This window comes from Amphiura filiformis, chromosome 3, assembly GCF_039555335.1.
Source record: "Amphiura filiformis chromosome 3, Afil_fr2py, whole genome shotgun sequence".
Classification (NCBI taxonomy): Eukaryota; Metazoa; Echinodermata; class Ophiuroidea; order Amphilepidida; family Amphiuridae; genus Amphiura; species Amphiura filiformis.
The window spans coordinates 17,710,756-17,728,161 of record NC_092630.1 but is presented as its reverse complement, the minus strand read 5'-3'; the positions used below and the strand labels follow the sequence as shown (position 1 = coordinate 17,728,161).

Here is a 17,406-nt window from a genome sequence, read left to right as displayed (position 1 = left end):
TGTAAGAATTAGAACTGGCTCAGTTCCTCGGACTATGAGGCCGCGATAAAGCGGCCGAGAGCGTGCGAAGCTCAAGAGGACTACTTCCAGTGGGTACTGGTCACAGCACTGGGTCCAGTGCTATGTAAGAATCAGACTTTATAACATATCGTATGAGGTCAGCCTGACATCAAGCTATCTCTGGCTAGATAGTGCATTACATGTAAGCAACAGACCCCGAAAAAGAGAACCAGCATTTATAGTATTATCCTTTATATCATTCAGCCCGTCATTCGGGCACTGAATATACTACTACCACCTGTGTTTGGCATCCCTCTTTCTTTCTTGTTTATATAATGACTCAAATATGATGATATTTTATGCTTATTTAAATCCTGATTTGTGTAGTGAATGGGTCAATGTCATTTATTTTAGTATATTTGTACATCATGAAATGCCATGAGGTGAAGGTCGAGCTTTCCCTGGAGAAATTTCATTTCCATTTTCAAGCAACTATTTATAAATTAAATATTGTATCCTCAATGAAGATGAAACTAGCTGGGTTCATATTGTTGGATATACGCCCGGCGTGCATGGTCTTGCTGACACTTCGTGCTGACAGGGTTTTGTATAGTAGAGTAAGGGTTAATAATTTGACTTGTTCAGAGTTAGTTTGGTCTTAGGGCCCCACATAGTACTCTTTTTGAACAACAAGTTTGGAACATGTCCAGATTACTCAATGCTCATCCTGATTAATTTGTGACATATTATATTTATGGATTCCTGGCAAAAGGAAAAAGAACTTCCTATCTACACTTTACTTGTTTCAGAATTCATAGAAAAGGTTTTTGCTTAGGAGTTCAGTAAAAAAAAGTGAACCTCCTTCTTCACCCACCCCTCTCCACCCCACCTATGCAGAGTGTCATTACAACAGTCCCAGGAAATGTATCTTGGATCAATTCTGGAAAGGGACAGGAAATTCGGTTCATTTTGTAATCTTTAATAAGTTCCAGTTCCATCCGATTTTGTCAGAATGCGTCACATTTGAGTGATTAAGTATGGAGGTGAATCTAGGACATCCTTCCTATTTACAGCCATGCATTCTATCTGTTTCATATACATGACCAAATAATGTTGTAGATTGTAGTGGTCAGCAACATTTTGGAAGCAGTGTCAGTAAAAGTGAAGGGAGCAAAACTGTTAGAGTGAAAAATTTTCCAACTAGTTGGGGGAAATTTGGCATATTACCGATTACGTTGAGCGAAGTGATCCAAAATTTTTGAACAGTTGGGAGAATTGAGACCAGTGCCCTCCTACTTTTGACTTTTGCCTACTGTCTACAATAATTGATGGGGGACCTGAGTGAGAACTCGCGTTTCATTGCAGGGTTTTATTTTCTATTTTCTATTTTCTGAACTGGGGTAGTGGCTCCCCCGGGGGTGGTGCCAACCCCTCAATTGTCTTATGCTAGAGTAAGACTATAAAATGAGCTTTGTCCGTCCTTCCGTGTGAAATATCACATTCTCAATGTATGTGAAGCTGAAACTATTTCAATTTAACCATGGTTCATGAGAAAGGTGATAAAACTTGAATTTGAATTTAGAAGATCTATCCTTTCAATGATGCCAATGTGAAGAAAATAGCTAAACAATTTTGGTGAGAAGGCCCAGAACCCTGCACTATTTTGGTTATAGGGTCATGCTCAAATCTGCAAGTTGAAATTAGGACATGGTCATTTAGAACTGGCTGCCTGTGCCAGCTTAGCTGAAAGGCCACTTGGTTTTCCATTGACACTTGATAGTCTGTGGCTGTATGATGTGCTGATGCTGCACCCTCTCTCACATACACAAGCAGCTTTCTTTCGGCGCATATTGTATACTATCAGACAGTAAAGAAGATACAAAAAAGGAGAGAAAATGTACAAGAAGTTACTTGCCATCCCCGTGATTCGAACCATGGAACCCTCGGGTGCCCCGTACAAGATCACAGACTTGTAGCCACAAGAGGTTTTGCCCAGCCCTGCGTATGTATGACTTGGGCTGATTGTGTCATGGCATCATGTGTAATGCATTAATGTGCAGTGGTTTTCTTTGTAAGATTTTATAGAGTTAGGGTTAGTACTATGCAAGTGCGGACAGTGTACGTGTATCACCGAGAATGTTTCCTGCCATTTGGCGAATAAATTGCACAGGAGATATGGACCATCCATAAATCGGCATGTTTCTAGTGAGCATAATTACAGTGTAACATTCTCAGTAGAAACAGTACAAGACGATGATTCCACGTCACTTAAAACTGAGATGAGCTTACAATACAGTGTGTGTGTGATCTGATCCAGACCTGAAGCAGCTTGTAGGTCATGTCACGAAAAAGTTTTCCGTACTGGTACTTTTGTTCTTCCCACTTCCCGCATTTGCAGAGCAGTAGAACAACCCAGTTGAAGCTGACACACATTGAAATACTGGGAAATAAAAGCATGGTGATGTAAAGTTTTCAGTATTTACAAGTCTTAAATTAATTGCATTTACTTTTAAATACATGTAGTGAGTGTCCTGGTTTGAGACTCACATACATGTACAACATACATAACATACATGCACTGTACAGTCGTGTGTGCACCATTAGGTTAAACATAGCATCGCTAGTAATATTGTCTGCAAAGTCAGTGGAGAAAAGGGATTTATGTAAAAGATAGGCCCTCATAGATTCATGGTATTTAACAAGAAAGTCAATAATTCAGAGTGCCTATATAACACGCATCTTGTTGTCTAGGTACTTGCATTACCATCCTACTTGCCTGCAGCCATAACAATACATAGATGACATTGCAAAAGATAGGTTCACTCCTAGGTTATGATTATGGTGTGATTGTGGTGATTTTCTATAGCTCGAGATGAGCTTTGCACGAAGTGTTTAACAGAAACAGGTGCATTCATACTGCCAATTGGTTATTCAATATGTGTTGCTTCTCAAATCATCATACACAGGGGCGGATACAGGATTTCGAGAAAGGGGGGGCACACTTAAAAAATTAATAAATGGTCGCTGAAGCGGTCATCCCGGAGGCTTATGCGATTTAGGGGGTGTCTGAGGGGGATGTGCCCCCCTCAGAAGTGAGAAACTTTTGGAAAATGAAGACCCAAGTGAAGCCATTTGGTGGACCATTTTGTCAACATTATGGTGTAAAATTTTAGTTTGAAAAAGCCTAAAATTTGCAAAAAGACGGCCCAGTTGAAGCCATTCGTGGACAAGTTTTGACCTCTTTTGTAAAATTTGCTTTATATGTACCCATAACGTTTTGCGACATGGGGGGTGTCTGAGGGGGATGCCCCCTCAGAAATGAGAAACATTTGCAAAATAAAAACCTAATTGAAGCCATTTGGTGGACCATTTTGGCACTATTATGGTGTAAAATTTGAGTTTGAAAAAGCCGAAAATATAACATTTATGAAATGACAGGCCAATTGAAGCCACCTTTTTTCACTGTTATTGTATAAATTCAGAGTGCTGGGTGTGAAATACAGAAGCTTAAAAACGGGCAGTTGTTTATACAGGCAGGGGTGTCTGATGTTCCCCTCCGAAATTTGGAAATTTTATGAAATGAAGGTCCAATTGAAGCCATTTGGTGCATCTGTTTTACACTATACGAGAGTATATCATTGCTTTTTAAAACAAAACAGGGCCCGAACTCAATTTGTAAAATGTTACACTGACACTTTAATAGGCCTATAAGACTTGGAGATTCGGCATGGATCGAAGTCAGCATGGAGTCCGTATTAATACTGACTTTGGTGACAAAATGTGACGGGCCCTGCATCATCGACGGGCCATCAGAAATCAACAAGTACTGCCTAAAAGAATCCGGCCTATATTAGGCCTATATAGGGCCTACTTTTGATATACCAGACTGTGAGCTACTGTGCGGTTTATTTGGCATGGGCCTACTAATTATACGTGCAATTTAACTTTTCCCTTCTCCTTTCTCTTCTCTTTTCTCCTTTTTTCCTCTTTCTCTTCTCTCTCTCTTTTCCTCTTTTTTTTTTGGGAGAGGGGAGGAAGGCGCCGCCCCTGAATCCAGCGCCTGAAGAGTGCCACCCGGTGTATGATACTCACTACAGATTTATTAGGCTATAGGCCCGGCGATTTTTTTTTTCTTTTACGTTGTGCCGTTTTCTTTTTTCTTTCTTTTCTTTTCTTTTTTCCCTTTCTTTTCTTTTCCTCCTTCTCTTCTCTTTCTTTTCTTCTTTTTTTTTTTATTTTTTGGGATCCGCCAAAAGGGGGGCACGGGCCGGCTGTGCCCCCCTCTAAATCCGCGCATGATCATACATGTAGTATGTGTTATCTTGGCCAAGGTTTTATATTTTTAGTTTTACACACAAATAACACAATGTGTTGCATTCTTTTTTGACTAGTTAGTGATGATTTATCACTCAATTTGAAATCTATGCTCCCTATGTAGGAGATTAAGGTCCATACCTTCCATAGGGGATATGGATTCCTTTGAATGAAATAGCCCAGAATATTTCAATGTACATGTATCATGTATAAAGACAAGTAGGCCCCTAAACTTTTGTCTCAATTCAACATAGGCCATACTGAATAAAATATATGTATAGTGTGAATGGTCACTTACATGTATTAGGCCTTATTGGTTTCCCATTATGTTTCTTTGCTCGTATGGCAATTGCTTCAATTGAATACAGTTAACAACCATGACGGCACAAAATAGTCTTCCTGATTTGGTCATGTCTCTACTATTCAGTTAATCATGCATGCTTTTGCATTTTAACACCCAAATATTACACGTCTTATACATAACAGCTGGATGAAATTTAATGTAGTTTACCATTCTACCATCCTATAAACTTGTAACAGTAGCACAGAGATGTATCTCCATGAGCTAATGTATGAATGATTGCTCTGTGACACAAAGACCTATGTCCATTGCCTATCACGTTTTGTGTAGAGATCAGTAACACACAAAATTTTAGTCATTGAAGTATCTCTTTGTGGCACTGATGAGGTTGCAGAAATGAACAGTCACTAATGGACATGCCCTTATTAGTGCTACTGAGCACAGGGCTATGTCGACGCAAACATTCATCACAGAACAGAGGTCTATGTCTTTCTGCTGCTGAATCGTCAATGTGATACGTGAATGGAAATTTTGAATAGATTTTTGATATTTGTTTTTATGTGTGTTTATTTCTGCAGGTCCCACCACCATCCTCACAAAGGCTCCCATCACAAGCATGATAGCCGTGATTCCAGCGTGGAGGAAAAGGAGGAAAGGGAAGATGAAGAACACGAGGAGGAGTTATTAGGTTCAGATGATGATGAGCAAGAAGATCCTAAGGATTATTGTAAAGGTATGCCGAGACTGAAAAGTGTGAAATGCACAGTTACAAGAACATTGATCAATAGAAGGTCACAGGAATGCAAAAAAACTGTGTGCAAACATATCTACTTTGAGTGGACATTGATTTGAGCACAATCAATTAAAAATGAGGAAGATTTGTATGAATGTTTGCAGAATTTTGTTAGCTGCAGTATGGGACTAGATAGACGAAAAAACAACAAATCAAAGTGATCAATAAATTGATGAATAAAGGTATTAACTCAAGTGGTCAGGGTTGTCACCAGGACCAAAAAAGTACTGGTTAAAATATTGAAGGCGAAGCGAAGCAATGAGCGAAGCTCAGCGCCTCGCACTATCTTTTTTAGTGAACGCTAGGGATTGGGGATTAGGCTTTGAGGGTACCACCCCACTAAAAAAAAAATTTCTTGCTCTTTTATGATATCATCATCCACTTCGAAATGTAAAAAAAATATTAAAAATTTAAAAAATTAATTTTTTTTTTTTTTTTTTTTGGTGAGTGACGGATGGCCCCGGACAGTGCCGGACGGCCCCGACCGGCGTAGTGACAACCCTGCAAGTGGTGCAATTTGAAAAGTTGCAAATTCAAACAGATGAAATTGCTAGCTTATTACAAGTTCCATTCACTTGAAGGGAGTGTGTGTCATCAGTGGATAAGAACGGGCCTTGATTGCGGTCTTTTCAATTTGGAGAGCATAGTGCATGGTTGACACCCATTCAAACGTATCCGTTTACAAGTAGTAAAATTTCACTGCAACCATTTGAATCACACCACATTGCACTCATCGTTAATTTCTCGATCATTCCGATTTTGTTTAAATACACAAGTTGTGAGTATCATAATCACAGCCGTTTACCACTTACGTGTGAGGACCACCTTAAATCTAGGGCGCCCTCAATTTAAGGCTTACTTATTTTACAAAAGCTAACTTGGGGTATTAGAAATTTATAATTTATTCCCATTCCCATCAAATTAGACAGGCTTAAACATGTAGTAAGCATGGTATGCAGCTAACAGCCCTCGAATTAACCCACGGCACCCATGGCATTTTGCCGTGGGTGCCCATCCCCACTGCCGTAATGCCCTCAAAATATGTCCTTTACCCAAGGCAGTCACTTGCTGTGCCCTCTAATGAAGTTGCTATCGGCGCCCCAGCCCTGCTCCTTCATTATAAAATCATCTATGTTTGTGTGTGTTTTCTTCACTTTTAAGAAATTGCCTTGGTGCCCTTCTCAAATTTTCAACAGTTGCCATGATGCCCTCTTGCAATATTACAAACTGCCTTGCCTTTTCAGTGAAAATCCAAGGCAATTATCAACTTGCCCTATAAAAGTTGCCGTGCCCCTTCAGATCCTTAATTCGAGGGCTGGCAGCTAAACTTCCTCACATTGATGAATTGCTGCCAGCAACTTAGCCACAAAATACTCATTCGTAGCTCACGCCTACGTAAAATCAGCTTTAAATTGAGGGCGCCCTTGATAAAAGTGGTTGTGATAAACGGCCATGTACTGCAGCTATCATAGTTCTCCATATCAATTTCATATCAATTGTTCTGTTTCTGATTAACTGTGCTCAAAATTATGACCATTTAAAAGTAGTGGGTTTTTTTCTTTTTTGGATGTATTTATTATCATACAATGTAGACATATGTGACGCGATCTGATTGAAATCGGGTCAAAGACAGCAATCGCAAAATATGGACTGTTCCAGTTGAAATCCCTTCACCTCCTATGGAAGACATGACCTTAATCTCCCACACAGAGGGTGTGCTAGATTTCAAATGGGAGTCTCTCATTCAGATAGTTTCCCCCATTTGAAATCCACAGTCATGTTGGGTCAACACTCTCTGTGTGGCAGATTAGGTCATCCATGTATGGATTTCAAGTGGAAGAGCCCAATTGAGATACGAGCAGAAAATAATAAATACAGCTAAGATGATTGACATTACGTGAAGCTTGTAACTTGCAAAGAAATATGCTAAGTGATGTAAGGAGTCCTAGTAGTAATTAATGTGGTTTGTTGCTAGTCAAGTTGGGGATGATTATGCATGCAATTATATTTTCAGTAGCACCTTAATTGATTGGGTCTCATAAAGAATTACTTGCATAAATTAAGAACTGACAAGAAAAGATAACCTTTGTCACTTGTATGCACTTGGTGATAACCGATTAGTTAATACCTGTAGCACTCTTAAAGGTCAGGTCTATAGCAAAAACAATATCATATCATTGGCAAGCTAATATTATGAGGACAATGAAAATGACTCCTTTTTTGAGAAAATAAGACGTTTAAAATTGATATTCCGCAAAAAACAACTTAAGCGGTGAGTTCCTTTGAACGAGACAGATTTGGCCTAGAAAACCGGTGACGTCATGAAATGAGATGTGCCCGCTGTGAGAAAAGGGACTATAAACGCTCTCAATGGACAGAACGTATACTGTTGCTGTTCACAGAAAAAAATTCCAAATTAAGTATTACAAATTTCATGGTTTTTAAACATATGGATAAAATCAGTCGCATCTTTTTTATATATTACTAGACAATTGTGATATTACAATTCATATGTACACCAGGCACAAAAAGAAACTCGTCAGTTATATTCATCCCTGCTGTTCAATAACTTGATAATTTTGGATTATTCTGAAATATATACATTTTGTGAATTCGACTTTGCTTTCTCATTTGACACCCTGTTCGTGAAAAACAAACCAAAGCCTCAAACCCCAAAATCAAAAGTTGCATTTTCAACGATTTTCAATGGGAACGCACCGTTGTATCGCACACAAGCACCACAGGCCAATCAATAAATCACACAGTGTAACAGGCACAATTGAATCGTTAAAATGGCAACTTTTCATTTTGGGGTTTGAGAGTTTGGAAGCGCATATCTTGGTCAATTCTTGCTCAATGTGCACGAACAGGGTGTCAAATGAGAAAGAAAAGTCCAATGAACAAAATGTATATTTCAGAATAATCCAAAATTATCAATTTATTGAACAGCAAGGATGAATATAACTGACGAGTTTCTTTTTGTGCCTGGTGTATATCAATATCATGAGAAATATTAGGCCTAAAAAATAAATACATAATTTGAGCTTAGAATTTCATCTGAGACGAGCATATAAACCGTGTTAGTCCACAAACATATTGCAATGCTATAGTTTCAGTTGGATGAAATATTACAAAGCAAACGCATAGTAACAATTACTGTGTGGGCTTTGTTTCGAAAAAGAACAATAGCGTGCATATTGTTATGCAGCATTGTTATGGTAAGTGATAGTACAACCCATTGTTGCTAATGTCAAACTTGTCAAAGTGAGTGTGATTGTATGATGAGAGCAAGATAAAGTGACCGCTTCATTTACCTACGTCATCAGTCAAACGGGGGAGAACACGTACGCTTCAAACGGGGGAAGAACACGTACAAGGCTGAACTTTACCCACACAATTTCTCCTTTTTCAGGAGAAATACGAACAAAAAAATTGCAACAAGTGTCAACTTGTAATGTAATAATTATTCTCTTCGAATAGAGATAAACTTGTTTTTGCTATAGACCTGCCCTTTAAGCTATTTTAGGTGGTGGTGATGTTAACAAAGACCATTTCATCTGCCGTTCTTGAATGAGGTACATGCAAATGTCTGCTGGTTGGTCATCTGGTACACAGTCCATTTCCTTAGCCATTTCCCCTGAGATAAACCCCAGACTTTTTACACACTTGCTCTTGTAACATAACATAATAAGCAAAACCGGTTTAAATAATGAATGTTTATTTTGTTGTATTTCTAGGTGGTTATCATCATGTAAAGATCGGGGATCTCTTCAATGGGAGATATCATGTGGTACGCAAACTTGGATGGGGTCACTTTTCAACAGTTTGGCTAGCATGGGACCTTACGTAAGTCGAATGCATGGAGTAATTTAGTAGCTGTGTTCATACAAGAAAGAGAGTTCAGACTCCAAATAGCTGGTAGTCGTATGTTACAAATCATATACCTTATGCCGCTTGATGTCTATGTTTCATGCTTCTGTCGCACCTTGAGCACCAGGCCCTCGAAATCCGCGGTAGCGCTGCCGCGCCGTTCCCAGAAAAAAAATTGGAGGTCACAGAAAAAAAAAAAAAAAAAATTTTTTTTTTTTTTTTTTTTTTTTTTTTAATTTTTTTTTCTGAAGTTTTTTTAAAAATGTTTTCCTACACACCCACAAAACCTTATTGCATGTATTCAAACCACCCAAGCCCAACTAACCTTTAACATATTTTGTTTTTGTAACCCAAAACACTTGCCCTTACCCCCAAAAGGGAATTAGGGTAGAAATTGATTTCACCTGAAAATGACAGAAAATCGGACCTATATTTAATGTTTTTAAATTCATTGCATGAATGTGTTTATAACGTTTTGATTACTTTAAATTGGCCTCATTTCAATTTTCATGGAAATTATTATTTTTATTGCTAACAAATTAAAAGAGAAACCTTTCACATAATTTTGGAAATTTGAAAAAAATTCCTAAAATTCAAAAAAATATATTTAAGTGCAAAAGCTTTTTTCTTCTGGGTAAGAATTTTTTTCTTACATGCAACAGCTTTTTTATTGCAGGGTTGAAATTTGATAAATAGGTCATCATATACAAAATGCATGCATGGACCTATTTATCAAATTTCTAACCTGCAAGAAAAAGGTTGTTGCATGCAAGAAAATAATTCTTACCCAGAAGAAAAAAGCTCATGCACTTAAATGTATTTTTATTTGTATTTTCAGAATGTTAGATTTTTTTTTAAATTTCAAAAATTATGTGAAAGCTTTCTTCTTCCTATAATAAGCCATAAAAATAGCTATTTTGATGAGATGAGGCTAAATAAAGTAATTGAAACTTTATATATTCATGCATTTAATAATACTAAACATGCTATATAGGCCTACATGTAGGTCCGATTTTGGGGTGAAATCAATTACACCCCTACATTATTGTAATTCTCTTTTGGGGGTTGGGCAAGGTGTTAAACTTAGTTGGGTTTGTATATTTTTAGTAAGGTTTGTGAGATGGGTTAGATTTTGTGTAAGGCCAGGAAAAACATATTTTACACATTACTCTTATCATACAATGCATTCTTCATACTCATACACATTAGTACCCCCCGCATGGGGGCCCCCTCCCACATACCCGAAGGGGAGGGGGGGTGTCAAAAATTTAATGAATCATCATTTTTATATTGTGCATTAAATATATCAATATCAGCCATGTAGGCCATGTTATTAGGTAAAGAAAAAACTTTGAAGAATGCCTCTCATGTACAAAAGTATAGGAAACTGAACATTTAAAACCACTTTTTTAGGATGAAGGAAGCATTTTTTTCAAAAACGTCTGAAACAGGTCAAGATTACTTTAACATAGATATATGCATTTTTTATGTCACAAATGGCCTCTTTTGGGGTGCTTACTGCTAAAATCGCCTGGACTCTGCCCCCTCAACCCCCGCATGCCTGAATTCGAGCCTCAGAATGGTGATTTCTTAGTTTAAAAAGTCTAAAATCCATGAGTTTTTTAGGCTTTTTGAGCTCCTGGACCCCAACCGTTAAGGACGAGCGACAAGGCGCTCACAAATTTCACAGAAAATTTTAAGCAACATAGTTTAAGTTCCCAGACAGGAAATATTTTTCCTATGCCCTGTTGAGCACTCTGCTTGTGGCTTTGCCACTCTCCCCCTCGGTATGGATTGCAAGGGTCTTTGACAAAGATTAAATAGCTGTGTTTTATTTGCCATGGGATTATCATGCATGTGGACCAAAATTACGTACCTCTACCATTGGCAAAAAGCCCGCAATTGAATGACAATGGCGTTTTTTAGCTTGAGCGCTCCAAAAGTAAGTGCATATAGTGCTTTGTGGTATTGAAGTAATAAATTGGCTGGAGAAAAACATTTACATGTGCTTATTGGCAACATTTATAAGCAGCTACACCATCAGCAAATGAAGTATTGGTAATTGCTTGTATTGAGAAAAACCAAGCGAATTGGAATCCCAGATAATGCTTGTCAAGACTTATAAAACGTGATTGGAAAAGGTCAATCAGTAATTTGTTTGTGAGGATTCAAAGAAATTAGTATACTACATGTATATGGTGTGGCTGCGCTAGAATCTCATATGAAACATGCTCATCCATCCAGTCACAGTTCTTTAACCCCAATACACTTATATAGTCAGAGAATAACCTTTGAATGCATTGGGTACAAAACCTCATCCTCAAAACATCAGGGTAACTGTTGAGCTGTGATTGTTAAATGGGGGGTTAATCAAATTTGCCATTGGAAATGAGAGACCATGTTGACTTGTACCTGCAGTAATAGGGATTAGGGAAGCATTCTGTTACGTATTCATGGGATCGTATGTCCTTTCCATCCCTTGTCATTGTAATACGAAATTGATGCCTCATAGTGGATGTAATATAGGGTGTTGCATGTCAGTGGCGTTTGTATATTTGATGTACAAAGGTTACGGATGTGGCATTTAATTCGATTTGAATTTGATTTGAGACATATCTGAGGAATAACAAGATTGTGCATTTGAATTGTAGAATACATGGATAATCTACCATGGGGCAGTAAGAGTGGCAAGCAAATTAATTCTGAGGACAGTGACCTTGACAAAAGAAAATCTGTGCAAAAAATATGAACAGAAGAGTGAATTATATAAAAGCCATAATAAATAGTATTTCTGAGGACAGTGACCTTGACACTCAAATTGACAGTGAATTATATTAATTTAAAGCCATAAATAAACAATCTTTCTAAATAAACCTCATTGTTTTACTATTTTTAATGTACATATTCCAACTTACACGTGATTGGGATCGACCAAATTCATTTTGTTTGTTAGAAAACGGATCAAGTTTGAATATTATGGTCATCATGTTAAAACTCCATGGTTTAGTGAAGATAGTGAGTGGATGTTCTGTCGTTTTAGCTTAAAATTGATAGAAAACGTAATTACTTATTAAATTCTATCCTTTTTTTGTTTCAAATTTGATCAAAATTATTTGTTATCGGTGATATACTCAGTTTTGATGGGGGAAGTGGAGAAAGTTTTACTTTATTGCAAACACATTTTACCCTTTTACAAATCTTTACACACATCCTGTGTCGGACCCTCACCTGAATATATAACATTCTGGCCCCAAATTGACTTTCATCAATTCCATCAATAAATAAGCAGATGACCTCCTGCTGATGAAACATGATGAACACGATTAATCTATCTTTTATTAGGACATTGACCATTCACATTCCCCTTTAGCGTATGTGTTGGTTCAAATTCTACATGAAACATACTAAAATCTGAAACTGTTTAAAGCATTTACAAGAATGCCATGCATGAAAAATGATTTCTCTTAAATCATCCTTAGACTCTAGTGCACTGGTACCCAAACCTGCCTGAGTAACCCTCAATTGATGTCCACTTAACTCTGGACATTGGACTAACAAATAACAAACCAACGGATGGCCGAACATCGTCTTGTAATATCAGAAAGGTTAATAGATGCAAACGTGGCATGGCTAATGTGTGTACTCAGGCCTCGAAATAAGGCGGGCCCTCGGGCCCTCGGCCCCCGAAAATCAGCGAGGGCCCGCAAAAGATACATCCGGCGGGCCCAAAGGGCCCGCAAAATTTGTGGCAATTTTTATCACTTACGGACTTGAGCTTACTGCAGAATTCAACAGTCATGCAACACCAACAAATCGCCCGACTATATTGCATTCTAAATTCACATTTGGGAGAATTGAAGTAAATTCAAGGCCAAAAACATTGTTATTTACTTAGATCTTTAATAATATTAGATAGTTATGATGTTAAAGTAGGTGTAATAACTCTGTTTTTTCACATAAAATCGTGTTTTTTGGTACTTCCGGGATAACACAATACACCACTATAATACAGCAGGTCATGAATATTAATGAGGTTCTGTCACTGTGGCGGGTTTATAATAGCACTGCATGACTTTTGCATATTAAATCACTTTTGATTTTGATAAAATTGGAGATATAAAGGAAATGAAAAAGACTGATTAACGGGACTGATACTAATGACAAAAAACAAATCAATTCAAAATAAAATAAAAACTTTTTTGAAAAAAAAAAAAAAAAACCCAGCATCATCTAAAAAGGTTGCTTGCCCTATTTCTTTTTTTTTTTTTTTTCTCTCTTTCTATTCTTTCTAGTACTTCTTTATGTATATTAATTAATTCCTAATTACTTAATTACTCCTACTTATTAAATAATCTATTCATTTGAATGTTAACATATGGGTTATTTGTTTCTTTATTTTCCTTAGGCTCCTACAGTTACTCACTTTTTTGTGGGGTCACATAGGTTAAAATCAATGGCCCAAATTTGGGCCCCCAAAAATTTGTGAGGGCCCTCAAACATTTAAGATCAAGGGCCCAAATGGCCCTCAGAAATTCTGGCTTATTTCGAGGCCTGTGTGTACTTCTCTTGATTTCTCTGCAACGGAAATGTGTTGAGACAATCTCAATTATTTTCATTCTCCATAAACTGCAGGTTGGGGTGCAGGTCTTTGATCTTTAATGTGATACATTTGTCTTAAATGAGCTGAAAAAATTAGACTATTTTACTCTATTAATTTAAACCAATTAATTTTTAGTCATTTTGATGGAATGTGGGGATCCATAGCCATTTTGATCCATCTCTTGAAATTAATTGTTTTGCAGACTTAGTAGATGTATTATCATTAGTAAACATTCTCTTTCAATAATTTTGTATTAGAAACATCGTAAAATAACTTCAGCCAGATTTAGAATATGGTTAGGTTTTAGGAATTAGGGCTAGGGTAGGGAAGGGAAAGGTTTAGGGACAAAAGATTAGGGTTAGACTTATGATTGGTTGGGGTGGTGACCGATATTCTTAAGTTGCTCATTTTTGTTACAGCATCTTTTTTTAAAGAAATGCTTGTCCACATTCAAACATAGGAAGATAAAAATTCGCCCTATGAAAATAAAAATGTTTCGTTCTAAATGGTGATCAATGAATATGCAAATTCCACATTCAGGATATGAACAGGAAACAAGGTCCAGAAGGCATGAAATGAAATTATAGATTAATTATGCCCTAAACCAGTTACCCAGCCAATAATCACAACATAACCTGTTAATCAGAAATGAAGGAGCTTGAAGGAACAGGGAGGTAAAATAATTTTGAGCTCCTTAGCCTCGGGATCTAGGGCAAACATACACACGCGATACGTATATCAGTGGGTCTGCAGACAATGTATAATTGACAAACATATCTAGGCCTATGTACTTTAATCAATTCTAAATTGGCAGGCCCAGTAAACACAGCTAGACTTGGTATAACTGCTGCCATCCCAAAAGGGGCTATTTCATTGTAAGGATATGGTTAGGGTTAGGATATACATGTATGGGTGGTATCCTTGAGTTGTGCACCGATTGATAAATTGAGTCTTGAACAGCATGTGAAGATTGTGAACATGCATGACAGATACAGGTCTGGTGTGTGTGTGTGTGTGTGTGTCAATTTCTTTAATTTCTTTATCCTTGACACAAAAGGTGGTACAGTACCATATTCCAAGAAATTAGCACCCCTCTCCTAATAAGGCCCAATGTTTCGAGTGTCACCAAATCAAAATTCACAAAATTACTAGGTCTACTAAATTAGCTCACTGTGACTGGTACTGAACAAAGTATAGAAAGCATCTGAGCATCACAACACCCATCTTGTACACTTCCCCCCATTTCGCATTACCTCCTTTCTCACTTTCTCTATCCGGCAACTGATAAACATCAATGCCAAAAGCTACTAGTTATTGTTTGCATGAAATAATGATATCCATCATCATCACATGGGGCATTTCTTTTTTGATTGAATGTTATGATGTAAAAAAATATTGTTTACAAGAAATGATGTCACTATGAGAGCCAAGAATGTTTTTATTTCATGCAATAGTACTGTAGGGGAATACTGACAATATAATTACATAGTAAGGCTCCAGTTTAGAACAGATGACTGCTATATTTCTAAACTGGTACACACTGCAATTGGGACAGAAAAGAATGCATACTCAGCTTTCTGACATAAGCATAAGGCCAACAAAAAAATATTGTTGTGTTGCCCTCAAGTGGAAAAATGGGAAATTTGGGTAGGACGGTCCGATTATTATTATTATTATTATTATTTTTTTTTTTTTTTAACCCTCAGTTTTTAAAAATCCCCTCAAATATTAAATAATGCTTGTTCAATTAGGGACATTTGTCAATTTTGACTTCTGGATACCTGTTAGACAACAATTAAAGACTAGTCTTACAATAAGATATTATTTTTAAGTGAAAAACATTGAGTTTTTGAACAAATCTGTAAAAATCATCATTCAAAAAAAAAAAAAAAAAAATTGCGACTCTGATTTTTCAGGATTTAGGGTAGGACGGTTAAGGGCAACACAACAATATTTTTTTTTGGCCTAATCGACCCAATGGTATATTGATATATAAACTAAATCTTAACAATGTTATATGTTCTACTAAAAAGCAACCATTTGACTGCAAAATGACTAAACGACATAGTTAGCATTAATAGAAAAACTGTGGATCAAATAATAAAAGGGTCAAAATGACACCAATATTGGCAGCATAATGTACTGGTCAACCTGTTACCATGCCCCCAATAGGAAGCTAGTACTAGTAGTACTAAATTGACAGTGGCATATGAAACAAAAGATTATAGCTTACACTAGGTCCTTGTCCCTTTTATGTCCTGCTCAATCCTTCTGTCTTGAATCTTCTTGTTTTGTATCATAACCAATCGCAATTTAACTTTAGCAATTTATTGCTCAATATCATAACAACACAATCAAATTGAATTACAAATAATGCTGCCCACAAAATGCAATACATGTATCCAAGGGAAAAAATAAGGAGGATTTCCACATCGGTTACATTTGTACCATGATATAGCTCCTGGTTAGTGTCTTACAGGTATGACTGGGAGCAACTTTTTAAACTGAAACTGTCTCCTTGTAATAACACTCATCTTTAATAATAATATGTCAGATTTGCATGCCAGAATAGACATAGTGTGTTTGAACTCAAGTTGGTCGCAAGAACATGTAGCTTCCTGTTGATGCAAAATCTACCTCAACTGGGCTCCACTTTTCCAAAAAAAAGTAGAGCCTGGTTCAAACCCTGCTATTTTTTGCCTTGCATGTATGTCTCTTACTTCTATGTATAAACTAAGTGGCAGCTATATCATGTCCTTCTCCCATCCACATTCATTAGTAACAATGCACCTGCAAACCTCAGCCAAAAAATCTTGACAATTTCTCATCAGCTCTGCCTTCATTGAATAATTCACCATGAGTAATAAGATAACTCTCCGGAAATTTATACCAGGAATGATCAATTATTGGATATCATCTATATAAAATATTTCTTTCTATAATTTCCTATAGAGTAATGACACATCAAGTTGAATAGAAATACTAAACCCAACACCCTGCCTCACCAAATCCAAGTAGTAAAGTATGTATGCATAGTAGCATGTATAGCTCTACACACTATTCGAATCACAAAGACATGAAATAACCACCAAGAGCAACAACCAGTGTGGAATGTAATACTCTTAAAAGGAAATTTTCACACAATCAAATTTTTCACCATTCCCGTACTTTGAAGTTGCTGGCTGTAATAAGGCAAGTGTTAAATAGTCCACAATCTCTACTGCCATCCTTCAGAACATCCATCCTTCAGAACATCCACATGCAGGTAACAAGATGTCTTCCCAGTTTCCTTTGACTTGGAGACTGGTTCCTTGCTCCTGTAAATTGATATTTAGACAATTAATGGAATGTAGCCAACATGCCCCCCCCAACTCGACACAAAAAGTTAGTAACCATGTGTGTTACCAAATCTTTCAAAGACCCCCCCCTTTGCAATGATTTTTCATGCAAAATCGAGGATAAAATTTGGCCAAAAACAACTCCTTTTTTGTGGTTTTCAATGATTAGAATTTCAAACACCCATTTTCA

The 17,406-nt window shown here is 37.1% G+C and overlaps 1 protein-coding gene across 4 annotated transcripts in view; it reads left to right on the top strand.

Moving 5' to 3' along the window:
* LOC140148143 (SRSF protein kinase 3-like) overlaps window positions 1–17,406 on the top strand; it is a 137,672-nt gene that overhangs the window by 20,298 nt on the left and 99,968 nt on the right. For all 4 annotated transcript variants that reach the window (XM_072170000.1, XM_072170001.1, XM_072170002.1 and 1 more), the window contains 2 exons: window positions 5,194–5,348; window positions 9,146–9,254. In XM_072170000.1, the coding sequence (XP_072026101.1) occupies window positions 5,194–5,348; window positions 9,146–9,254 (264 nt within the window). The remainder of the gene's footprint in view (window positions 1–5,193; window positions 5,349–9,145; window positions 9,255–17,406) is intronic.